The 27,014-nt window shown below is 45.4% G+C and overlaps 1 protein-coding gene across 1 annotated transcript; it reads left to right on the top strand.

The window, feature by feature from the left end:
• The first annotated feature begins 384 nt into the window (after positions 1–384).
• On the top strand, positions 385–23,935 carry PPIL1 (peptidylprolyl isomerase like 1). Its single transcript, XM_049765439.1, has 4 exons — positions 385–458; positions 4,328–4,482; positions 22,376–22,444; positions 23,049–23,935. Exons 1-4 carry the CDS (start codon positions 403–405, stop codon positions 23,267–23,269), a joined length of 501 nt encoding a protein of 166 aa, XP_049621396.1. The 5' UTR covers positions 385–402; the 3' UTR covers positions 23,270–23,935.
• Positions 23,936–27,014: the final 3,079 nt, after the last annotated feature.

Here is a 27,014-nt window from a genome sequence, read left to right as displayed (position 1 = left end):
CGCCCCCGAGCCCACCGACTCTCCCTTTGGAAACTGGAATTTCGATGGTCGGGCTTCAATTTCACCATTGGACAGTAGGAATAATAGTATCTATTTACTGGGTGGCTTTGAATAGAAACTAAAGCTCAAGTGCTGTAAAAAGACAGCCGGTTCCTGAACAAAAGCCGCCAGCGCCAAACGCACCCTGGAGCTCCGCTCCTCGCTCCTTTCTCCCGCCTCTTCCGTGGCTGGAGAGGAGACCAGAGCGCCAATCAGCTGGCGACGTTGCCGATTGTGCCCGCCTTCCCGCCTCGGCGAGCCAATCACGTCGCTCGGAAAGTGGCGCGGGACTCTCCTCGCGGGCGAGTTTCCGCGTCCTCGGAGCCTGCGTGCTGCGGCGCTCGACCCGGAAGTGGCTTCCCCATGGCGGCGATCCCTCCGGACTCCTGGCAGCCGCCCAATGTGTACCTGGAGACCAGGTGAGCGGACTCGGCGGAGGCCCTGGAGCCCGGACCTCGCTGCACGGCTCGGCTCGGCTCCGGGCCCTCACGGCCCCCGACCCTCTGGGCACGGACAGCCGGCCGACGCGCGCGTTCCCTCCCAAAGGGCGAGGACTGGCCCACCCCGCGGGCCATGCCTCGGAGCTGGCTCGGCCCCCCAGCAAGACAAACCGTTTCGTAGGATTCCATCTTCGCCCGTTTTCTTGTCTTTTTAACCTGGGAGGGGTTAGGGCCGTGCTCAGCGATGGCGACTTACTCCCAGAGGAGCCGCACTTGGGGACCAGATGAGATGCCCAGGCTCCGGCCCTCGTTGGCCACGTTCGAGGCAAACGTCCCACCCACAAGCTGTCGCTTTCTCCCCTTGCCCCCATTTTAGCAGTGGAAATAGCAGAAGGTAGTGGTCGTAATGCCGGTAGAAAGAAGCTGAGTGTCAAGGGACTGGAGCATGTGTAGTACTGCGGGAGGGGAGGGCCCCGGCCTGGCGCGCTGCCACTCTGGCTGTCCAGCACCAGCCCCGTTCAGCCGGGGGTTGCCTGACGAGTAGAACTCCTGAGTTCTGTTACATAGCACGCTTGCTGGTGTGGCCCCCAAACAAACCAGTGACAAAAGAAGTCGCATGCCAAGTAAAGGGGAGGATCTCATTTGGAAATTCTGCCTCTCTAGCTAGATTCTTCAGCCCCATTCCTGCGTTCAGTTGCCTCCGGGAAAAGTTTTAAGTCTTCTCTCCTGTGTGGGGCGGGTAACCTGAAGCAACCTTTTATTAAAATGCCTCAGTCTCCAAACAGGATTGTTAATCTTTTGGCTTTTGTCTCCCTCAGGCTATATCTGCCTTTTCTACACCTTAGAACACCCCGCCTTTCTTTTCTTTTCCCAAAAGGCAGTTAGTTCTCTGAGTTGGTGCTTTGTTTCACTGGCCAAGGCCAGGTCTTACCTACCTGTTTTGTTTGTTTGTTTTTACACTCAAGGCCCTCACCTTACACAAGTGAAGCATGTGCGGTGCCACTGAGCCATATTCCTGAACATTGCTCACCTTTTATTTTGTTTTGAGGCCACATCTGCCATGCACAGGATTTACTTAGGGATCACTCAAGGTGGTGCTTTAGCACCATATACACTCAAAGTGCAGGGGACCAAACCAGGGTCAGCTGCATGCAAAGCCAGCAAGCACCTTAGCTGCTGTACTATCTCACCAGCCCCTTTCCCACCTTTTAATGTGTCAAGATTCTACTTTCAATTATAAGAATCAAATCTGCAGAAGCATAGAGAAAGAAGTGAAAACCACTCCTCCCTGTTAAAGCATTGTTACTAGGGGGCCAGAGCGATAATAAAGTGTGTAGGGATTTTATGGCCAACCCAGGTTCAATCCCCCACACCCCAAAGGGTTCCACTAGCTTACGAGAAGAGATCCTGGTGGAGCCAGGAGTAAGCCCTGAGCATCACCAGGTGTGGCCCAAAAAGTAAAATAAAACTATTAATAAATTGGGGTCTTCCAGATTTTATTCTATGTACATAGAATTATAGGATTCACTTTTTGTTTTGTTTGGGGGCCACACCAGCAATGCTCAATTAGTCTTGGCTCTACACTCAGGAATTACTTCGGGTGAGCTTGGGGAATAGGAGATGTATAGGATCAAACCCTGGTAGGTCATGTACAAATCAAACACCCAGCCCCTGTGTGTTTGTTTTCATTCAGAATTAAAGATTTCCAGTTCTCTCAAGCCCATGCTCTTCCTTGGAACCATTTGTTTACTTTTCCTACTCTGGAGAAGCCCCTTTTCTCTCTTGAAACAGATTCTTCTTTTTCTTTCCTCTCATGTCTAAGTAAATTTTATTCAATAAAGACTATCTTGCTGTACAAAATATAGTTTTTTATAGTAGGGATTATTTGGGTACTAAAGAGTTGACTCCACATTTCTGGAATTAAAGGTCTGTGAAGGTGAGTGAGGGAGTAGAGGGGAAGATGCTTGTTACAAGTCTTTCACTTTAGCACCAATTGAGGTGGGGGAGTCACTTATTACACTGTATGGCTGCAAAGGTGTGAAGTAATCTGGTTTTGATTATTTACATCCTCTCTAAATACACACACTACCTTTTTACTTTTGCTTCCATTGAAGATATTTTCCCTCCTTGGAACTGAAGAGAGTAAAACCGGTAGGCCACTTGCCACGTGGCTCATCCAAGTTCTGTCCTTGGCACCACATATGATTGCTAGAGGCCCACCAGGAGTGATCCCTGAGCACAGATTTAGGAGTAAACAAACCCTGAGCCGGTGCTAAGTGTTGCCCCCAAACTGAAAACAAAACAAATCACATTTCCTCCTTCCTTTCCCACTGTTAATGTTGCAATAATAGGGGATATGGAGGGGTTTCATCCATAGGAGTGTGGTGCTCCCACATTTTGATTGTATTCTGGAGGAGGGGGTCACCCATCAGCTCTGTAGTTTTCTCGCAGTTGGTTATGAAGCTGCTGAAGGTTTTGTTGAATCTCAATTAGGGTGCTCGTATACATGTTTGCTGAAGGTGGCACTTTATTTTGGGGTCACACCCAGCGGTGCTCCTGCATTACTTCTAGCACTGCATTTAGGAATCACTCCTGGCAGTGCTTGGGGAATCATGGGAAGCAAGAGATCCAACCCGTGTTGACCACATGCACTTTACTATCACTGGTCCCAGCACTTTAGCCAGAAATTGAACCCAGGATTTCTCACATGTAAGGGAAGTGCTCTGTTGCTGAGTTCCATCCCAAGAACTGCAGGTCACACTAATTATACTCTCTCATTATTTGGGGGGGGGGGTTATGTGGAATTGAGGGTGGCTGCCAAATTCTAGACAGGTGCTTGCACATGTTTTTATTTTGGTGTTGAAGTCATATCCAGAAGTGCCACTGGGGAACATTCATTACCAGCTCCAGTCCTCCCATGTATCAAGCATGTGTTCAAACTACACACACACTCTCTGGTCCTTGCGTATTGTTTTAGTCATATTACTTTTAGTTGTGGTTCTGGAACACAGCTGGCTGCAGAGCTGCTGGAAATCATTTACATTAATGGGGACTATACCCAACTGCCAGGATCTCTCTTGATACATGTGAGAACCACTAAGCATCCAACTCAGGACCTCAGGCTTTAAGGTTGGTGACTTAGTGAGCCATCTTCTGGTTCCTCAATTAGAAACATTTTTGGGGACCAAAGAAATAGCATAATGGGAAGGATGCTTGCCTTGCACATGGCTGACCCAGGTTTGAAACTGGCACCCCATGGGGTCCCCCAAGCCTGCCAGAAGTAAGCCCTGAGAACCACTAATGTGACCCAAAACCTATAAATAAATAACTAAATAAAACTTTTGGAGGGGTGAATTTGTGCTAGATGGGAGGTTCTTGCCAGGGGTCAAACCCAGATTATTATACAAAATAATCACTGGGGGCCAGAGTTATACTACAGCATTTGCCTTGCATGTGACCGACCTGGGACAGACCCAGGTTTGATCCCTGGCATCCCATATGGTTTCCTGAGCCTGCCAGGAGTGATTTCTGAGCTCAGAGCCAGGAGTAACCTCTGAGCACTGCCGGGTATGGCCCCAAAACCAAGAAGAAAAACTAAAGTATACATTAACTCTTTTAATCATGTTCCTAAACCTCAATATAAATATAGAAAAATCAAGAACATTGAAAAGAAGTCCCTGCTTTTTTTTCTCATGGGTTATATCAGTGTTTGTTTTTGCTTTATGTTGCTTTCCTTTGCTGATTGAAATAGCTTAAGTTTATCACAGTTTTAGGGAGCCTGAGCAGTTCCAGTGTTCTGTCTGCTTCTGGTATCTGACTGCCGCTCTGTCCTGCCCTCTCCCCTATAGCATGGGTCTCATTGTGCTGGAGCTGTACTGGAAGCACGCGTCAAAGACTTGCAAGAACTTCGCAGAGTTGGCTCGGCGGGGTTACTACAATGGCACCAAGTTCCACAGAATCATCAAAGACTTCATGATTCAGGGAGGTGACCCAACAGGGACAGGTACAGTTAAGCTGCCATTAGCAGGCCCAGTGGGTAAAGTGCTTTCCTTACACATGGTTGGCTTGGATTTGATCTCCATCCCTAGCATCCCATGTGGTCTCCTGAACCAGAGGCAGGAGTAAGCCCTGAGAACCACTGGATGTGCCTCCTCCCACCAAAAAATGGTATTTTCTTTTGAATTTTCATGTCACAACTGTGTCAGGTGATGAGAACTTTGATCCATAGAGTACGGACTGGGTTACTCCATCCTGAGACTTAAAATGTCCAGCCCTTTTGGGGTGAGGGAGATAAGAGCTAGTAAGCATGTTTTTCTTGTGGAAGGCCCACATTTCATCCCTGACACCACATGGTCCCCCAGCGCCACACTCAGAGTAGTCCCCTTGAATTCTGCTGGATGTGGTGCTCAAAAACAAAATGAATTATGTTGTCCTTTCTAGTACATATCCTCCCCCCAGCTTTTCACATGTAGAATTGATCAGAAACCAATCTTTTTGTTTTGTTTTTTTGGGGTCACACCCAGCAGCACTTGGGTTACTCCTGGCTCTGTGCTCAGAAATCGCTCCTGGCAGTCACAGGGGACCATATGGGATGCTGGGATTTGAACCACCGTCCTTCTGCATGTGAGGCAAATGCCCTATTTCCATGATATCTCTCCGGCCCTGAAAACCAATCTTGACTCTTCGGCTTCTTACATTTGGGAGCCTCCCAGGCAGTGTGTAGTGTCTTGAGAGGGCCCCTCCTGGGTATAATTGGTCCTGCAATACCAATCTTGAGAGTTCAGTGCACAACAGTGCAAAGGGCTATGAGGGCCACCCCAATAATGCATGGAGGTTAGTAGAAATTCTCCTAAGTTCCCTGTATTAACTAAGAACAACTTGTATTCTCCTATAATTCTTAGGATAGTCTGATGATTAGAAGTAAAGAAATTGCTTTTAATGTTTGGTTTTCAATTTTTGTTTGTTTTTTGGTTCTATCCAGCGATGCTCTGAGGTTATTCTTGGTTCTGCACTCAGGAATTACTCTTGATGGTGCTCAGGAGACTATATGGGAAGCAAGGGATTGCACTCAAGTCAGCCACGTGTGATCTACCCATTCTGCTGCACTGGCCCCTTTTTCAACTTTTTGTTTGTTTGTTTGTTTTGTTTTTGGGCCACATCCGGTGACACCCGGTTACTCCTGACTTGAGGAACCATATGGGATGCCGGGGGATAGAAACTGCAGTCCATCCTAGGCTAGCACACGCAAGGCAGATGCTTTAATGCTTACACCACCGCCCCGGCTCCCCCTTTTTCAAATATTTGAGAAAAGAAAATACTAAGTTCTTTGATCCACTCATTTATGAATATTGAGCATCTACTTTTATTCATTATTCTTTTATTTGTGTCAGTATTCCAGTAAAACTGTGTCAAAGGAAAAGTAAACATTTCTCTCATTAAAGCAGGAAAAGGTTATGGGATATGATTGTAGAAAGATCAGAAAAATGCACTCAAATTCTGTGTGTGTGTATGTTTTGGGGTTTTTTTTTTTTTTTTGGTCACACCCAGTGGTGCTCAGGGGTTACTCCTGGCTCTGCGAGAAGAAATCGCTCCTGGCAGGCTCAGGGGACCACATGGGATTCGAACCACCTGTGTGCAAGGCAAATGCCCTACCACTGTGCTATTGCTCCAGCCACTGCACTCAAATGTTTCTGGAGCTGAATTCATAATGAAATTCAGTTGTGAACCTTAGGGCACTTGGGAAGAGTTAGCCCAGAGACAGGCCCTGAGGCAGGCCTTATATCAGAGAGCATGTCTGAACTCTGGGGCATGGTAAAAAGTTTGAATAAAGATCAGACATGAACTAATTTGTGCTTTATTATTTATTTATTTGTCTTGGGACCATTTCCCATTCTATGTTCCTGAATCATCCTGGAAGTGCAAAGGGGCACTTCAAATAAACAGTACTGAAGATTGAACCTGAGCCTGTTCCATGAAGCAAATTCCCTTCCACTTTACATAGTCTGTCTCGCCTCCTGACTTGTGCTTTAAAAAGACCACTCTGGGGACCGGAGAGATGGGAGGTAAGGCATTTGCCTTGCATGCAGAAGGACGGTGGTTTGAATCCTGGCATCCCATTTGGTCTCCTGAGCACTGCCGGGTGTGACCCAAAAACCAAAAAAAAAAAGATTGAGAATTTGAGCTTGGTCTATATTGCCCAAAGGGCTAGAGCTACATGAATTGCATGCATGCAGGAGCCCAGCACTGCCTGATCCCTAACCATCTTCCAGAGTAGTACCAACACCATGTGCTGTGCCCCTCCCCAAAAAAGAATGAGAGCTAAGAACAGTTAGAAGACATGTCATTTAGAAACAAGTTGTTGAACTCAGTGGGTATTGGGAAAAGTGATGAAAAGTGACTGGATTGGGTTTATTTAGCACTGCTCTGTCTCTGCTCAGGAATCACTCCTGCTTAGGTTTTGAGGACCATATGTGTGCCAGGAATTGATTCCAAGATCAGGCACATCAAGGCGAGCTCTTTACCATGACTCTTTCTAGCCTCAGCTTATGTTTTGATAGCAAGAGAATCATTAGGATTTGTTGTGATGGGATTGGGGACATAATAAGCATGTGATTGATGGTAAAGGAAGATATCAATATTTTTGATATGGTGGCTGCAGTGATAGTACAGCAGATCGGCATTTACCTTGTATAAAGACAACCTGGGTTTGATCCCCAATATCTTATATAGTTCCCTGAGAAGTAACAGGAGTAATTCCTGAATGCAGAGGTAGGAGTGACCTCCGAGCTTTGCTTAGTATGGCCCCAAACAATTTTTGACATACATTTATTAGAAATGGGAAAGATTGAGGCATTAGGAAGAGGAAGATCAACAATTAGATTTCAAATGGCATTATGTTTAAAATCCTTGTCAGATCTTCTATGAGGCTGGAGTTCAAGAAAAGGTCTAAAATTAAAGATGTGAATTTGTGAGTTGTTATTACTTAGATGGGATTAAGGATGGGCCTTGACACAAATTGCTTCTCGGTCTTCATTCTTTCTCCCACTCTTGCTCTTCAAATAAACTCATTTCTGTGACAGTCTTTTTCTATCTTTTTTTTCAGGGCTAGGAAGAATTTGTGTATTGGGGCCATAATTGATAGTGCTCAGGGTTTACTCCTGGCTCTGTACTTAGCGATCATACCTGTCAATGAGTGGGAGACCGTGTACAGTGCCCGGAATTGAACCCTGGTCTGTTGCATGCAAGGCAAATGTCTTACCCTGGACTAGCTCTCTGATCTGTCTTTTCTTTTCTTTTCTTTTCTTTTTTTGTTTGTTTATTTGATTTTGGCTCACACCCATCAGTGTCCAGGAGTTACTCCTGTCTCTGCACTCAGAAATTGCTCCTGGCTGGCTTGGGGAACCATATGGGGTGCCGGGATTCAAACCACCATCTGTCCTGGATTGGCTGCGTGCAAGGCAAACACCCTACTGCTGTACTATCTCTCCGGCCCCTGATCTGGTTTTTTGTTTTTTGTTTTTTTTTGATCTGTCTTTTCTTTGCAATTTTCAGTTGTCCTTTATCCTTTTTGACCAAAGGTATTCCATTTTCTTCTATGTAAGTGAACACAGAAATAAATAAGAAGCTGGAGAACTAGTGCAGGGATTAAGGTGTCTTAAATGTGTCTGATTCTGGTTCTATCTCTAGCAATGCCAGGAATCATTCCTACAGAGCCAGGAGTAAGCCTTGAGCACAGCTAAGTGTAACCCAAGTATGAAGGAAAGAAAGAAAGAAAGAAAGAAAGAGAGAGAGAGAGAGGAGGGAGGGAGAAGAGAGAAGAGAAAGAAAGAAAGAGGGAGGGAGGGAGGGAAGGAAGGAAAAAGGAAAAGAAAGAAAGGGAGAGAGGGGGGAGAGAGAGAGAAAGGAAGGGAGGGAAGGAAGGAGGGAGGGGCCGAGAGGGCCCGGAGAGATAGCACAGCGACATTTGCCTTGCAAGCAGCCGATCCAGGACCAAAGGTTGTTGGTTCGAATCCCGGTGTTCCATATGGTCCCCCGTGCCTGCCAGGAGCTATTTCTGAGCAGACAGCCAGGAGTAACCCCTGAGGATCGCCGGATGTGGCCCAAAAACTAAAAAAGAAAAAGAAAAAAAAGAAAAGGGCCGGAGAGATAGCATAGCGGTATGTAGGAGGATGGTGGTTCGTGGTTCGAATCCGGCATCCCATATGGTTCCCCAAGCCTGCTGTGGGCAATTTCTGAGCCTAGAGCCAGGAGTAGCCCCTGAGCACTGCCGGGTGTGACCCAAACTAAAAAAGGAAGGGAGGGAGGAGGAGGGGAGGGGAGGGAGGGAAGGGGAGGGGAGGAATGAATGAGCCCTGAGTATGTCACCAAAGTTTTTTTTTTCTTGTAATCATGGGGTCAGAGCAATATAGTATAGCAGGTAGTATGCTTGCCTTAAACACAGCCAACCAGGTTTGATAGCCCCTGTACCCTCTATGGTACCTCAGGACCCAAAGTGTAGGGGGGCTAGTCAAGCAGGATTCAGGCAACCTGTGGACCACTCCCATCAGTACTCAGCCCAGTTGTATGGGGACTGATGGTTCTTTGTTCTGGCCTTTGTTGCTGGGGTTCAGTCCCACCCCTGTGAGGGATTCAACAATGGGTCTCATGCGCTGCATGAACCCATCTCTCTTTTTTTTTTTTTTTTTTTTTTTTTTGGTTTTTGGGCCACACCCAGCGGTGCTCAGGGGTTACTCCTGGCTGTCTGCTCAGAAATAGCTCCTGGCAGGCACCGGGGACCATATGGGACACTGGGATTCGAACCAACCACCTTTGGTCCTGGATCGGCTGCTTGCAAGGCAAACACCGCTGTGCTATCTCTCCGGGCCCATGAACCCATCTCTTAAAGGAGCTTTCTCTCCTCAGGGAAAATGATTGGTTTTGTTTGGGGGTGTAAAAAGGCTATTGAATCATACCCCGAAGTGCCCTGACTTTATGCTCAGGGGTTGTTACTCCTGGTGGTGCTGGGGACTCATGGACAGGGATGTCTGCCTGTAAAGCAAGTGCTTTTTTTGTTTGTTTGTTTTTGGGCCACACCCGGTAATGCTCAGGGGTTACTCCTGGCTATGAGCTCAGAAGTTGCTCCTGGCTTGGGGGACCATATGGGACACCGGGGGATCGAACCGAGGTCCGTCCAAGGCTAGCGCAGGCAAGGCAGGCACCTTACCTTTAGCGCCACCGCCCGGCCCCGCAAGTGCTTTAACAACCCTGTGCTAGCTGTATCTCTGGCCCCTCAAGGAAAATATTTTAATATGTGTTCTGAATATTTTCTCTGTTATACTTATTGGATTTTCTATTTTAGAGAACAAGTTATTCTTTGTTTTGTCACCTTTGCCTTCCATATATCGCACGTTTATTTTGAATCTGTGAAATGCTTTGTTTTTTTTTTTTTTTCTACACTGACTAAAATAGTCCAAGACTTATACTCTGCCTTATTCAGTTTTTAGTCATGTCTCCACTGTTCTTTTCTCTTTATTTATTAACAGTATATTGGTAATATTTGGCTTACAATATTTCTTTAGTTCCGCAATTGTTTCACTTTGCTTTGTTTCTGAACTCTTGTTTTATTGGATTCTGATTTCTATTGAATCATAGCTTGAGACAGCCATGAAGTAGTCCTTTGTTGGATTATGGTTTCTCCCAGACTGAGTTATGTGTTTGTTTTTTGTGGTGCCAGTAATAAAATTTAAGGCTTCATGCATGCTGGGCCAGTTCTCTAATGCTAAGCTATACCTCCAGCCCTTATTTGGAATGTGTTTTGTGAATTTGGGGACATAAGTATTCAACAGTGTTCAGGATCTGCTCTGGAGGTCTCATCTGGATGTGTTCAGGGACTTTGTAGTGTCGGGTCAAACCTGCATCATGCAAAGCATATGCTTCAGAATTTTGGGTTATACCTTCGGTCACCAGATGGAGGATTTTTGTTATGTTTTGTTTATTTGTTTGGGTTTTGGACCACGGTGGCACTCAGGGGTTATTGCTGGCTCTCTGCTCAGAAATTACTCCTGGCAGGGGCCGGAGTGGTGGCACAAGCCTTGCCCATGCTAGCCTAGAATGGACCTCGGTTTTATCCCCCACCCCCATCCCCTGGCATCCCATATGGTCCCCCAAGCCAGGAATGATTTCTGAGCACATAGCCAGGAGTAACCCCTGAGTGTCACCGGGTGTGCCCACCCCCCAAAAAAAAAGAAATTACTCCTGGCAGGCTCAGGGGATCATATGAGGGGCCAGGGATCAAACTCTGGTCATGCAAGGTAAAAGCCCTATTCACTGTACTATCTGTCCAGCTCCCCCAGATGGAGTTTTGAGATCTTTTTCTCCTTACCCTTTTTCTTTCATACCTTCCATCTGTTGTTATATGTTTGTAGTGTTTTTGTTACTCCTGATAGGAATAAAGGGTTGTGAGATGAACTAAATGTAGTAAAAGCAGGTGAAACCCAGCAAAGCTCAATTCATGGACTTCTACTCAGTGCTCTGTTTCCAGAAGGTTCAGGTGTTCTTTCCCTCATACAGGCAGGACACCTTTCTTTCACATCAGAGTCTTATGACTTGCTTCAGGGGAAAGCCAGAAAGTCCTTTCTCATCGACCATTTCTCAATTTCTCATACCTTCACTGTTGAGGTGCCAAGTTTTAGGGTCTCTCTTTCTTTCTTTCTTTCTTTCTTTTTTTTTTTTTTTTTTTTTTGGTCACTGAAATTACAAAGTTATTCATAATTGGTTTTCCCTTCAACAATTTCACTTCCTTCTGCCAATGCCCTCTCCCCTCAATTTGCTTTCCACTAGTCTACTTCTACCAAAAGTGCTTCTTTGTTTTGTTTTGGGGTCACACCTGGCTATGTTCAGAAGTTATTCCTGGCTTTGCATTCAGGAATCACTCCTGGTGGGCTCAGGGAACTTTATGAGATTCTGGGGATCAAACCCAGGATGGCCACATGCAGGGAAAGCGGCCAAAATGCAATACTCTCTCTCTGGGTCCCCTCTTTTTTTTTTTTTTTAATAAATTTTTGCATTGTGGTTTACAGTACTGTTGCTGATAGAGTTTTATATGTAACACTTTATCACCTTTCGCACTATCTTTTCCACCCAGTTAAACACTTTCCTCTACCATTGATTTTTACCCCCACTTCTGTCCAAACCCCCAAGTACCATTTTTCCTATTAAATACCAATTCTCATGTTCTTTTTTTCCATTATTTTTGGGTGTTTGCTCTTTCACCATTATGTTTCTTTATATTGCGCATTTGAGAGAGATAATTCTGTGTTGATCTCTCTTTTCCTGACTAACTTCACAAGCATAATACTCTAGGTCCCTCTATGTAGCAGCAAATTTCATGACCTTATCTTCCCGTACAACCCAGTAGTATTCCATTGTGTATTTGTACCATAGTTTCTTTCTCCATTCATCTATTCTTGGACACTTGATTGTTTCCATATTCTTTTTTTTGTTTTGTTTTTGTTTTTGGGTCACACCTGGCAGCGCTCAGGGGTTACTCCTGGCTCTATGCTCAGAAATTGCTCCTGGCAGGCTCAGGGGACCATATGGGATGCCGTAATTTGGACCACCATCCTTCTGCATGAAAGGCAAATGCCCTATCTCCATGCTATCTCTCCGGCCCCTTGTTTCCATATTCTGGTTTTTGTGGATAGTGCTGCAAAGAACATAAAGGTGCAAATGTCTTTTCTCCATTTTTTTTTGGACCCTTGGGCCATATTCCAAAGGTGGAGTTCTGTGTCATATTCCTAGATTATTTAACAATGTTCATATTATTTTTCAGAAAGGCTGGACCAGTCAACATTCTCACCAGCAATGAATGAGAGTTCCTTTTTCCATGCCATTACTGGTTGTTCTTGTTTTTTTGATGTGCGTCTCTGGTGTGAGATATCTCATTGTTTTGATTTGTATCTCACTGATTTGTATCAGTGATACAGAGCTGATTATTTTGCCTGTTTGTTTTGATTTGTTTGTTTGTTTTTGGTTCTTAAGCCACACTTGGCAGTCTCAGGGATTACTTCTGGCTCTGCACTCAAAAATCTCCTATGTTATGCACTCAAAAATTACTTGTATGGTATTCAGGGAACCATATGTGATGTCTGGTTTTTCAGTTTTGTAATTTTTGCTTGTAGTTTTCTCATTCCTGCTCTCATATCCTTTTCTGTTTTATCAACAGTCTCCATTGTTTCTTTGATCTCATTAAAAGTCCAAAGCAGGGGCTGGAGCAGTGGCCCAAGCAATAGGTTCTATTCTCTCCTCCCCCCCACCAGCGTTACTGGGTGTGGCCCCAACCCCCCTCCCCCCAAAAATTCCTAAGCATTTCTACTATTTTTAGAGAGATTATATTGGTAATTTACTGATTGAGTTCTCAGGATTACTAATTTCATGCTAGCAATGGTGGGGACAGCTTTAGTATGGTTTATTTTGTAGTTTATGGGTGTGTCTTTTGCACTTTATTCTCAGCATCCCACCCTTCACTGCCAGGAAGTTCTCTTTGGGAGCTCTGTTGGGAAGGAGTTTTTCTTGTTAGCAACCCCTGCTTTGAGAAAAACTGCTATCTACTGGCCTTTAGGCCTATCTAGGTTCCAAAGCTTGACTACTCCTGTGTGGTGCCCTCTGCTGTCTGGTCTGTTCTCTCCCTGATTGTGGAGGGGCCGAGGGTGAAAGGGAGTCCTTGGGGACTGCTTGTAGGAGGTTTCTGGGGGTAAAATTTATATATTCTGAATCTCATCACGGCTCTACTGGCCTTCTCATCCCCAGGTACCTAAACTGTGCTCTAACCCCTCTCCACCTTTCCTGGGTTGCTCCCTCCCTCCCACTGTTTGTTTTGTTTTTTGTTTTTTTGGGCCACACCCAGCGGTGCTCAGGGGTTACTCCTGGCTATCTGCTCAGAAATAGCTCCTGGCAGGCACGGGGGTGGGGGGTGGGGGGAGTGGACGGGGGTGGTGGGGTGGGGGAAACGACCATATGGGACACCGGGATGGATTGGCTGTTTGCAAGGCAAACTCCGCTGTGCTATCTCTCCGGCCCCCTCCCTCCCTCTGTTGACTTCTTAAAATTGGAGGAGGTTAGGGAGAATTCTCAGGGTTCCACTCCTTTCCTATTATTATGTATTTAGAGAGTGCAGGGGGGAAGACTCATTTTTTCTTGTTTTCAGAATTTGGAAGATAAGTCTTTTGTGGGGTTTTGTTGTTGTTGTTTATTTTAATTTGAGATCACTCAAGGTGGTGCTAGGATTTACTCCTGGCTCTAGCATTTACTCAGGGATCCACTCAGGTCAACAGTATACAAGGCAAGCTCCCTACTACTCACTGTACTTCATTCAGATCCAACAGGACTCCTCAGTAAGTTAGCCCCATGTCATCCTTCCCTCTCTTTAAGCCCCCTCACAACCACCAACTGACAACTTAAATTATTCTTTCCAAAACTTTCTATGATATCTTTGTTTCTTCGATTCAAATGCTCTTTGATTTCCTGCTTTGTTTTTATATATTTACTTAATTTGGAGGGGGTGCTCCCAAGTATTGCTCAAGGTGCCTGTTGATTATTGTCCAACTGGGTGTGAAAAATTGGGTATTGCAGTTTGAGGAACTTGAGGAGTCAACAGTAATTGGATGTTGGGGGGGACCCATATCGTGTAGGGGCCAGCAGGGTGAATCTAATGGTTGACATATTCCTCAACTCATATAGTATCTTTTTTGCCCCCTGCTTGATTTTTTTTTTTTTTTTTTTTGGTTTTTGGGCCACACCCTGTGACGCTCAGGGGTTACTCCTGGCTATGCGCTCAGAAGTTGCTCCTGGCTTCTTGGGGGACCATATGGGACGCCGGGGGATCGAACCGCGGTCCGTGCGCAGGCAAGGCAGGCACCTTAGCTCCAGCGCCACCGCCCGGCCCCCCCCTGCTTGATTTTATTTGCAGGTGTAGGGGACCTCCTAAGCAGTGTTTAGGAGCCAGTAGTATATGCAAGAGCCCTAGATTATGCTGCTACCCAGGCCTTGTGATATTGGGAGTCATATAACCCCTCTGGTGGTGTTTGGGGACTTCTGATGCTTGGACCTTGTGATGTTGTGGATCACAGATAGCTGGCTAGCCAGCTGCGTACAAACCTTTAACTCTGTTCTATTTCTGGCCAACCGTGCTTAATTTTAAGCCATTTTTCTTCTTTTAAATTTCCCTTGTAATTATTCTATCCTGGGTCTTCTTAGCCCTCTGAAGGTCTTTTTTCTGTTTCTACTAATTTCCTCTACCCTAGTGAGGATACCCTGTCAGTCCTTCCTGTAGCTCTTTCCACACTGCAGTTAGCCTCACAGAGCTCACCTTGATTGCAGGGACTAATTACATGCTGATTACACTGCACATCACTCTGCTTTCATCACTTCTCATGTTGGCCTCAGGAACACCTGAAATGTAACATATTGAACACGTTATTAATTTTTATTCATTGGATGAATAATTGCTGAGATCTGCTGGGTATTCCTTGCAATGCTAAAGCTCTAGTGAACAGTACTTAAACGTTAGAAACTAGCGTTTTTCTCTTCCTTGCAGACCTCCTAAAAGGCAAGATGTTCATTATAAGATATAGTTCAATAATAATGACTTAGGACCGGAGCCATAGCACAGCAGCGCAGGGTATTTGCCTTGCACGCGGCCAACACAGGATGGACCCTGGTTCGATTCCTGGCATCCCATATGGTCCCCCAATCCTGCTAGGAGCAATTTCTGAGCGCAGAGCCAGGAGTAATCCCTGAGCACCACTGGGTGTGAATAAAAAAAAATAAATAAAATAAAAATGATAATATGTACATAAATGTGATGACATGCTGTGGATTATAATTAGTATGATGTTGAATGAAATGCTATGAGATAAAATGCAGGTGGGAAGGGGCATATTTTGAGGTGGGTATGGAGGAAATTAGGAAGTTTTAACTTTTTATTTGGGGGGGGTCACACCCGGCGGTGCTCAGGGGTTACTCCTGGCTGTCTGCTCAGAAATAGCTCCTGGCAGGCACGCGGGACCATATGGGACACCGGGATTCGAACCCACCACCTTTGGTCCTGGATCGGCTGCTTGCAAGGCAAACACCACTGTGCTATCCCTCAGGCCCGAAGTTTTAACTCTTGGATGTTAGAGGGAAGGGCCTTTTTGGTTGAAAAAAACAGGTTCCATGAGGGTGTGGTGGAGAGTCTCCCATATGGACTTTAGTCTCACTTTGGAGCGGTTTCTGTGACATAACCAGCCACCTTTTCATAGTGAGGACAAATGCATGGGCTGTGATTTCTAAGGTCTCTGAGCTTTGGGGCTGTGCCCAGTAGTAGGAGAGAGCTTCAGCATGAAATAGGGCTCGTTCCTGGAGACTCACATGAACTTAGATTACATCTAGCATCATCTTGGAACTCTTAAGTCTGACCTAAAAATATATGTGAGGAAATTGTATCCAGCTGTGGTATCTAATAAGGCAAACTTAATATGGATTGTGGAGCCTGGCAGGCCTGAGGTTGAATCTTGGTTTCATGCAGACATTTATTAAATGTGTTATATAACTCAATGAAGCTTATTGATAAATGGAAAGTGTGGTTCTGTATACCACAATACTCAGAGCATTGCCATGAATAATAAATGAGCTGATATTTGTTTGATATTTGTTTGCACAGTTTGGGAGAAAATAGGAACTTAAAGAAGTGTTTCTCGGAGCAGGAATGATTGATATACAGTAGGTAGAGCACTGACCTTGTACATGGCCAACCAGGTTGATTCCTGAATTCTGTATAGTACCCTCCACAAAACTAGGAGTAAACCCTGAGCTCTGCTGGGTATGACCCCAAAACCAAAATAAAAGAAAAAGGGAGGGGCCAGACTAGCACAGCAGTAGGGCATTTGCCCTATCTCGCATGCAGCTGAACCAGAAGGACGGCAGTTCAAATCCCGGCATCTCGTAAAGTCCTCTGTGCCTGCCAGGAGCAAATTCTGAGTGCAGAACCAGGAGTAATCCCTGAGTACTGCTGGGTGTGACTCAAAACCAAAAAAAAAAAAGAAAGAAAGAAAAATGGGGAAAAAAAGGTGTATCTGTTACTTACATCGCTTTTTGTTGTTGTTTTTCTTTTCTTTTCTTTTTTTTGAGTTGCACCTGGCAATGTTCGGGACTACTCCCAGTTCTGCAATCAACAATCTTTCCTGGCAATGCTCGGGACTGTATGGGATATCTGGAATCACACTTGGGTCCACCACATGCAAGGCAAACATCTTATGTACTTCGCTGTCTCTCCCTTTACATTGGTTTTTAATTCATTTAATAAATGACTGGGATTCCTACCATATTTCAGGCATTGTTCTGGGACCCAGCTATGAATAAGAAAGCCTCATGGTTAGCCAAAGTGGTGACTCAGATAGAGTACTTGTCCTGCATATATAAAGCCCTGGATCTGATCCCTGCATTTCTAAAAATAAAAATTAGGGAGATGCAATGAGCAAAAGCAACACAGAAGGCTCAACTAACAATCAGCCCAGTAATTTCTCAGACTATGACTTCAGTAACTCTATTGTGAGATGTAACAACAAATTGAATTTTATTGATCTAAGTTTTGATACTTTCATTTGCCTTTGTGTTATGCCAGACAATACTAAGTAAATTTGTTTGTGCCTGCTAAGGGGGCAGTCTTGGGTGGTAGGTGGGAAACTGGGAACCTTGGTAGAGGAAAGGTCTCTCTGGAGGTCAGATTGGTGTTGGGACATTTAATACCTGAAATAACTGCATTATGAACAACTTGGTAAATCATTGTGTTACACTTTTTTTTTTAATTAGATAATCTCAAGGACTGGAATGCATGCTTTGCATGCAGAAGACAAGGGTTTGATCCAATGCACCACTGGGTCCCCAACCACTGTCAGGAATGGCCCATGAGAGAATAAAAGATGACCAGAGAGATAATACAAAAGATAGGGTGGTTACCTTACACAGGGCCAGAAGTGATACCTGTACTTGGAGCTAGGAGTAAGCACCACCTGGTGTAGCCCAAAAAACAATATATTAAAAAAGAAGAAGAAAGGAGAATGTCTCCTGGGGCTTTGATTCTAGTGGAAGAGACAGGCAATGAACAGTTAAGTAGGCCATCATCAGACCCTGACCTGATATAAGGGATGAAGGATGTAGATGATACAAGACATTTCCCAATTCAATTCTCACAAATTATGCTTAATTCATGCCTCATGTCATAGGGAGGGTACTTGTTTGGAAATACACCATTACTAGATTTTTCCAAACATCATGCCCAAAGCAGCAGAGTTGTTATAGTTTGGTTTATAATAGCAAAACAATATAAAGAGAACTGGCTGGAGCGATAGCACAGCGGTAGGGTGTTTGCCTTGCATACACCTGACCCAGGACATTCCTCGTTTCTATCCCCGGCGTCCCATATGGTTCCCCAAGCCAGGAGTGATTTCTGAGTGCATAGCCAGGAGTAACCCCTGAGCGTCATCGGGTGTGGCCCAAAAACAAACAAAAAAACTTGTCCATGACAGGAGGGAATTTAGAATAGGTGTTATAATTTTCCCTCTTTAGTTTTTGAGTCATATCTGACTGCGCTCAGTGTTAACTCTTGGCTCTGTGCTAAGCACGCCTTGTTTGTCCTGGCAGGGTTCAGAGAACAGCGGGGGGTGGGGGGGCTGGCCACATGCAAAGATGGCAGGCTCCTGGTTAGAATAAAGGTTGCCTGAAAAGGGTGCTGTGCTTGGTTCTTCTGAGCATTTGTTACCTCTGGGAGAACAGGGTATGGGGCTCTGGGAAATGTTATCTATGTTTGTGGTCTCAGTCTGTTTTCATCCTTTATTTCTTTTTTTTTTTCTTTTTTTTTTTTGGTTTTTGGGTCACACCCGGCATTGCTCAGGGGTTACTCCTGGCTGTCTGCTCAGAAATAGCTCCTGGCAGGCACAGGGGGACCATATGGGACACCGGGATTCGAACCAACCACCTTTGGTCCTGGATCAGTCTTTTGCAAGGCAAACGCCGCTGTGCTATCTCTCCGGGCCCTCATCCTTTATTTCTTGGGGGAGACAGACATACAAGAAGAGCTGCCATTATTCTTTGTAACTTTTGAATGTCTGAAATATTCAGTACTCTTACTCTGAATAAATATTTAAAACTTAGGTCCATAGGGGCCGGGCGGTGGCGCTGGAGGTAAGGTGCCTGCCTTGCCTGCGCTAGCCTAGGACGGACCGCGGTTCGATCCCCCGGCGTCCCATATGGTCCCCCAAGAAGCCAGGAGCAACTTCTGAGCGCATAGCCAGGAGTAACACCCCTGAGCGTCACAGGGTGTGGCCCAAAAACCAAAAAAAAAAAAAACTTAGGTCCATAAAATGAAAGGACTTTTAAGAGAACAGAATTAATTTTGGGGGCCGGTGAGGTGGCGCTAGCCAAGGAAAGGACCACAGTTCGATCCCCTGGCGTCCCATATGGTCCCCCCAAGCCAGGGCCAATTTCTGAGCACGTAGCCAGGAGTAACCCCTAAGCATCAAAAGGGTGTGGCCCGAAAAACCAAAAAAAAAAAAAGAGAGAATTGATTTTTGTTTTTTTTTTTTTGTATGTGTGTGCTTTTGTTTGTTTTGAGCCATTCAGCCATACCTGGTAGTGCTCGAGGGTTATTCCTCACTCTAGATTCCTGAATTATTCCTGATGGTGCTCTGAGAACCATTTAGGATGCCAAGGATCTAATCCTGGTTAGCCTGGATTAGTTACAAGACAGTACGAGACAAGCACACTACCCATTGTACTATCTCTCAGGCCCTTAGAGTTGATTTTTGTTTTTTGTTTTTTTTTTTTGTTTTTTTTTTTTGGTTTTTGGGCCACACCCGGCAATGCTCAGGAGTTACTCCTGGCTATCTGCTCAGAAATAGCTCCTGGCAGGCACAGGGGACCATATGGGACACCGGGATTCGAACCAAGCACCTTAGGTCCCAGATTGGCTGCTTGCAAGGCAAACACCGCTGTGCTATCTCTCCGGCCCCAATTTTTGTTTTGTTTTGTTTTGGGGTTTTGTTTTTTGTTTGTTTTTGGGTCACACTCGGCAGCGCTCAGGGGTTACTCCTGGCTCTACGCTCAGAAATCGCTCCTGGCAGGCCTGGGGGACCATATGGGATGCCAGGATTTGAACCACCGTCCTACTGCAGCGAGGCAAACGCCCTACCTCCATGCTATCTCTCCGGCCTCCTAGAGTTGATTTCTGGCTGTAGATCTTCCAAGTGGTTGCCATGGTGGCTGACATTTATGCACTGGAGAAATCTCAGCACCCTGGCCCCTCACCGTCTTTCCCCATTCCATATGTCCAGATGAATATTTGAATGGGAATTAATTGCCACTCTGACATTTTGCTGCAGGCCCTACTGAGTTGAATTAAGTTATAAAAAGTCATTAGAGCCCATTGGAGCCCAAACCGTTTACCATCAGTGGGACTCTGCCTGTTCTTAATTCTTTTTCTTTTTCTTTCTTTTCTTTTCTTTTTTTCTTTTTTTCTTTTTTTTTTTTTTTTTTTTTGGGCCAGTGATGCTCAGTGGTTACTCCTGGCTAGGCACTCAGAAATTGCTCCTGGCTTGGGGGACACCGGGGGATTGAACCTCGGTCTATCCTAGGCTAGTGCCAGCAAGACAGATGCCTTACCATTCTGTGCCACTGCTCTGGCCCCTGTTCTTATTTTTTTCCTGAGCATTTAGATCCCAGGCTTTACTTATGACACCTGATTGATGCATCCCATAATTCTCTTTCTATCTGTGCTACCACATTGGATGGGGTGGGGGTGGGGTCATTTCAGTTTATTTCTGGAATGGAAGAGGGCAGAAGCATCCAGAGTGTAGGTTCTTGGCCTTTCCTTTTGTTCCCCCGAGATTGCTGCAGACCCACACACCTCTGACCTGCACCCTCAGCTCAGTCTGTTCATTCAGTTTGTCCCCCTCAACCCTTTCCTATCTCCTCAGCTAACACCTCCTTTCTCCTAACCTCAAGCAGGAACTTTGTCATTAGAGGGAACATCTTGGTTACATAATTGATATTTGGGTGTATACTAGCAGGTTGGAATTCTTGCCATGATTTGTTATGTAGCTTGGTACTTCAGTAAATTTCCAGAAGCATAGGTATCCTGGACCAGGTGGGCGGCTTATTCTGTTAGGATTCACCCCCATTTCTCTGTGACAGGCTCCCTGTGGTGGTGCATCCTAAAAGGTAAAGCAGAGGCTTCTCACCATGGAAACACCTTAGTGGGGCCTGGGGGGCCTCCGGGGGTGGACATGGTGCTTTAACTAGGCTCCTTTCTGCTGAAGGCTATAAGGAAGTGAGACCATCTGGGTTGGTTGGTGTCTGGCTGCCAGGCTTGCAGATGAGCACATGAATCTGCCCTTCACTTTGTACCGGGGTTGTTTGCCTTGACTTGGTCAACCTAGAGAAGCAGGAGTTCAATAAGGTTTGTGACTGACTAAAATATTGATCAGGAAGGGAGTCAGAGCTATAGTACTACATAAAGGACACTTGCCTTGCACATGGCTGGCCCAGGTTTGATCCTTGATACCCAAAGTCTCCAGGGGTGATGACCTGAGTGCAGCCGAATATGGTTCCTCCACCAAAAAAAGTAAAATCCCAAAGCTAAAATGCTTTGATCTGGAATTAGTTACCTGTTTGTTTCTTTGAACCCCATCTCTAACGTACCACTTTGCTAGGAAAGAAATAAAAGCCAGTGATTATATGGTATCACTCTTGTTGACATATCAGTGTGTGTCAAGGATTTTGCAAACACCTGACGTCCTTCCTCTTCTCCATTGGACTCACTCTACCTCTTGTCACTTCCCTTGCCCTTCTTTCCTTCCAAGCTGATTTTCAGGGACAAAATTAATTTCATTTATAGTCAAATGAGTTTAGATTCTTGTCCCTCTAATCCATTTGAGGTGGCTCCCTGGATTTGTTGGTTGGGAAGGATTCAAAGGCAGAACTGAACTGGTTGGAGAGACTGTTAATTACTCAGCAAGTCTGTGACGGGCTGAGGGTTTGGGGGATATGCCTATCTAGAATACTCATAAAAATGATTTTTAAACTTTTTATTTATTGATTAACTGGTTTTTGGGCCACACCCCAGCGGCACTCGGGTCACTCCCAGCTCTGCACTCAGAAATCACCCTGACAGGCTGGGGGACCATATGGGATGCTGGGAATTGAACCTAGTACTTCCCAGTCGGCCGCATGCAAAACAAATGCCCCACCGCTGTGCTATCTCTCTGGCCCCTAAAAAATATTGACAATTAAAAAAAAAAAACTTATGGGGCCAGCGAGGTAGCATTAAGAGGTAAGGTGTCTGCCTTGCAAGCGCTAGCCAAGGAAGGGCCGTGGTCCAATCCCCCCGTGTCCCATATGGTCCCCCCAAGCCAGGGGCAATTTCTGAGCGCTTAGCCAGGTGTAACCCCTGAGCATCAAATGGGTGTGGCCTGAAAAACCAAAAAAAATAAAACGTATAACATATGAAACTATGAATAGTAGTTAGATTACAGGGGACTTTAATATTATTTTGCTAATGTTCTTGTTTGGTACATTTTTGACAGTGAATCTGCATTACTTTAATAAGTGCCGGGGGGGGGGGGGGGGGGGGGGGGAACACTTCATTTTTTAAAAGAAACATCTTACCTGAATGAAACCACTGATTTGAATGTGCCCGTGTCAATAGCTAATTCTGTTGCCTGGCTGTGTAGTCACAATATACCTAGCAGGGGGGCTAGGTGTGCTCACTGCTTCTTTCCTTTCTGATTAGTACACCAAAGAAATGCTTTGACCTTGAGCTACAGTTCCTGCTGTGAGGTAGAGTGTGGGGTGGCTGAGTGGTTTCTCATCTTCTGATCTGGCAGGTCGAGGTGGTGCATCTATCTATGGCAAGCAGTTTGAAGATGAACTTCATCCGGACTTGAAATTCACAGGTAAGTCTATCATGTGGCCGGACTGGGTTACAAAAGAAGAAAGTGGGTCTGAGAAGCTTCCTGCTCTGGCTGTGATCCAGGGTGAGTTCCTGATACCAGGGCAGGGTGCCATGTCACTGTCCAGCTGAGGTGCCTCAGGGAGCCCTGGCTGATTAGAGAAAGTACTGCCTTGCTCAGAGTCCCCAGTGACTCAGGATGCTGATCTGAGTGTCCTGGATTGCGCTTGTCGAAGGTCCGATGGTCTGAACTGTGGGAATACAAATGCTACCTCAAAGGAGCATGCTGGGTGTTGGAGGGTTATGGGGAACAGGATCCAGCAGTTGGTGAGGATCAGCTTAAACGGAGACAGAAAATGGGTAAGACTAGGCAGATGTTGCCCACAGGCTATTACAGGGAAAACAAGCATGATTGTGATTAAAGAGAGGATTGTATAGGTCAGAGGGTTGATTTTTTTTTTTTTTTAATTTTAGTATCTTTATTTAGAGGGTTGATGATGGAGGACAGGACAAAGTCTAGCTTTTTTGTCTCTGGTGTGTTCTAGTAGCTTCAGAGTGGAGCTGAGGGTGTGGGATCACTCATCTTTTTTTCCTCTTTTTCTCCCTAGGGGCTGGAATTCTCGCAATGGCCAATGCAGGTCCTGACACCAATGGCAGCCAGTTCTTTGTAACTTTAGCTCCCACCCAGTGGCTTGATGGCAAACACACCATCTTTGGCCGAGTGTCCCAAGGTATAGGAATGGTGAATCGAATAGGAATGGTGGAAACAAACTCCCAAGACCGCCCTGTGGATGATGTAAAGATCATCAAGGCATACCCTTCTGGGTAGACTTGCTGCTCTCCTGGCCTAGCCAGACCATCTGAGATGGCCTCAACAAATCTGCTTCCTGATGACTGAGAATAAACATAACTCTAAACTTCATTTTGGCCTTGCAATCATGGAGCTAAGGAGACCTGGGATCTTGGGCGTGTTAGGGATAGGATCGTGGATCAGTAGGGTGCCTCTTCTCTCTCCACCCATGTACAAGATGGCAGAACACTGCAGAAGTGCCCACACGTGGTCAGGTCACTGCTCCTTCTGTGCATGCCTGTTGTGAGACGGGTGGAAACGATGAAGCGGGCTGTTACTGCACAGTGCCTAACCTAACGACTTCCTGTGGAGATTTATATTCTGGCTTACACTGCAGTCTTTGGTGGCTGACAGCCACAGAATTCAAAACCAGTAGTGTCTGTCAGCCTTCCTAACTCTGGCACACCCTATTTCAGTCTCCTACATTTGTTCTTCCAGGGAATGTACGCATCTCTCTACATATTTTCCCTCTCCAAACCAGAACATCCACACTGCTGTTTCTGACACTTAGACATCCCACGCAAAGCCATGTTGAATTTTTGCCAAATAAGAACTGCATCCAACAATCAAGTTTCTAAGAAGGTGTCAAGTGGGAAATGATAATGTGTAATAATCGAGAAGTGAATTTATTAAAAGTAAGCAGAAGCATTGGCCATTTTTTTCTCTCAGGAAGGAGTAGAAATCTGTAGTGAGCATAAGAACAGACTGTGAATTTTCCTTAAAAAGCGGTATTCTCGGGGGCCGGAGAGATAGCACAGCGGTAAGGCATCGGCCTTGCTTGGAGAAGGATGGTGGTTCGAATCCCGGCATCCCATATGGTCCCCCGAGCCTGCCGGGGGTGATTTCTGAGCATAGAGCCAGGAGTAACCCTTGAGCGCTGCCAGGTGTGACAACAACAAAAAAAAAGCGGTATTCTCTTAAAGAAATCAACACCATTGGGGGGGGGGGAATATAAATTTTTTTTTAACATAAGATTTTAGGGGCTGGAGAGATAGCATGGAGGTAAGGCGTTTACCTTTTATGCAGAAGGTCATCGGTTCGAATCCCGGCATCCCATATGGTACCCCGTGCCTGCCAGGAGCAATTTCTGAGCACGGAGCCAGGAAAAACCCCTGAGCACTGCCGGGTGTGACCCAAAAACCACAAAAAAAGAAAAAAAATTTTAAAGAAATTACATAGGAAGTTTTATATATTACATTTTTTTCATATTTGTTATTTTTGGAAGATTGATGAGTAAAAGGAAGTTAATACCTATGTAATATATAAGCACTTCCAAAATAAAGTTTCACTGATAATTGAAATCGCTGTTATGGACTGATTTTAAATATTGTGGGAAGTTCTAATAGCCATGTTAGCCTATGAATCATCTCAAGTAGTATTCAGGGGTCATCTTCAGAATTTCCTTACTCCACCTGGAAATGGTCTTTGTACTCAGTAATTAACAAAAGTTCTGGCAGGCAACTTGCTCTTGATATAAGGTAGAAGATTGCCAGAATACCTGTGTTTCACCTTCAGCCTAGATTATTTCTTGCAGTGACTCGGGTTGGAGATAGGGCACATGGAGTGATTTTACAGGGGACCCTATGGGATACTGGGAATCGAACCATGGCCAGCTGTGTGCAAGACAAGTGCCATACCTGCTGTACTATGGCTCTTGCCATCTCCCCCACCCCGCACTGCTGCTTTTAGATGGTTCCCAGCTGCACCTGGGAAGAGAGCAGCTTGAGCATAGTTCTTCAGATTCTAGAAAAGCACACCAGGTGCCGAGTGATGGCATATGCTAGTTTTTGTGGAGGGCATGACTCAGAGTGCAGCTTGTACTGTTGCGCAGTCACTACTGATTTTACTAGTTAGTTTGCAGTAAGGAATTCCTGCTTCCAGATAAGGGGACGTTTGTTCCTGGGAGATAGCTTAAAGGACTACAATAGTCCCAGAGCATCCTAGGGGATGGCCCAAACTCCACCCACCCAAAGGAGTCTTGATGTATTACTTTGTTATATGAGAGTATTCCTCGGGGTGAGTTAGGACATAGTCACACAGAAGTATGGAATTGCTATGCGCAGAAAGCTCATTTAACCTCTTGGAGCTGAGGGATGCTTAAGAGAAGGATGGATCTATAAGTTAGATGGAGATTAGTGAAGACAATCTAGGTTTGCTAGAGCTAATGAAGAGACAGGAGATAACAGCTTAGGTGGAAAGGATGGGAGAATCTAGTTGTGAATTTAGCAGAGAAGACCTGAAATTGGGAATATACAATGTTCTTATTTAGTACGGGGTCAAAAAAAATGATACCCAGGGCCCGGAGAGATAGCACAGCGGCGTTTGCCTTGCAAGCAGCCGATCCAGGACCAAAGGTGGTTGGTTCGAATCCCGGTGTCCCATATGGTCCCCCGTGCCTGCCAGGAGCTATTTCTGAGCAGACAGCCAGTAGTAACCCCTGAGCACTTCCGGGTGTGGCCCAAAAACCAAAAAAAAAAATAAATAAATAAATGATACCCAGACGCTAAAATGCATGTCCTGCAAGGACTAACTCAGGGCCAATCACACGTTACTGTTTATTTGAATTCCTGATGGAGATCTGCTAGGAATTAGATGAAACAGCCTCACAGAGATTCTGCATTATCTTGTGAGGGTAGTGGGGCATTGGGTACATCTGGCTGTGCTCATATACAGTGCTGGGGATAGAACTCAGGTTTGCTGTGTGCAAGGCAAGTACATACTACCTACCTGCTATCATTTCCGGTCTCCGATCTGCACTCAATCTGCTCCCAAGACATGGTTACAGATGGTACACAGGGAGCAGTGAGATCTGGAGGTCACTTTTGTTTAACATTAAGGGTTAGAGATGATTTTCTGAAGAAAATCGCAGTCAAGACCATAACCTGACTTGCCTCCTAGAAGACGAGCTTGGAAGCACAGAATGAACTGTAGTGGCTCCTGACATTGACTGCTTAGAGTAAGCTTGAGAAACGATGCCCATCTATTTCCATTCCCACTTTAGTGCTCTTTGTTGTTATTGGGGGGGGGGGGCTGCACCTGGTAGCACTCAGGGTTGCTCCTGGTATGCTCGGGACCATATGGGATGCTGGGAATTGGGTTGGTCCTAGGTTCGCCGTGTGCAAGGCAGTGTCCTGCTGTGCACTCTGGTCCTCACCTCAGTGCTCTATAAACAGCAGATCACAGTTTGGCATTAAGATTCTCAGGTGGACACTAGAGAGGGTATGACAGCATGGTTAGAAGTCACAGAAAAATTAGGCGAGATATGACATTAAAGGAAAAGGACTCTGAACCAGCCAATAGGGCTTAGACCCAGCCTCACCACTTAGTGCAGTGGAACGTAATTCTTCCTTTTATTGTGTCTTATTTCCTCAACTAAAATGGGGCTAATAGACCTAGCCTCTTAGGGTTGCTGAGAAGATAAATGGGCTAGAATAGGCATTCAGAGACCAACTTGCATATGCCAGCTATCATTTCCAGTGACCCCCGAAAGGCCACCATATTCCTCTCCTGCCTCTTTGTCCCAATATATCAGCAGCCCATAGGGCTAACCTCTGAAAATAAGATTTATCTTCTCTGGGAGTTCCCTTAGTACCTTCTGCAGATCTTTGAGATCACTGCTGAATGAATCGAATTTAAGAAATTATTCCCTGCCAGGAAGTTACAGCGATATGCTGCAGAAATAGCTTTTTCCTATCTCTAAACTTTTAACTTTTAGGTGGTTTGG

The sequence above is a fragment of the Suncus etruscus genome, chromosome 18, assembly GCF_024139225.1.
Source record: "Suncus etruscus isolate mSunEtr1 chromosome 18, mSunEtr1.pri.cur, whole genome shotgun sequence".
Taxonomy (NCBI): Eukaryota; Metazoa; Chordata; class Mammalia; order Eulipotyphla; family Soricidae; genus Suncus; species Suncus etruscus.
The sequence above is the reverse complement of the archived record's forward strand: the minus strand, read 5'-3'. Positions and strand labels throughout refer to the sequence as shown.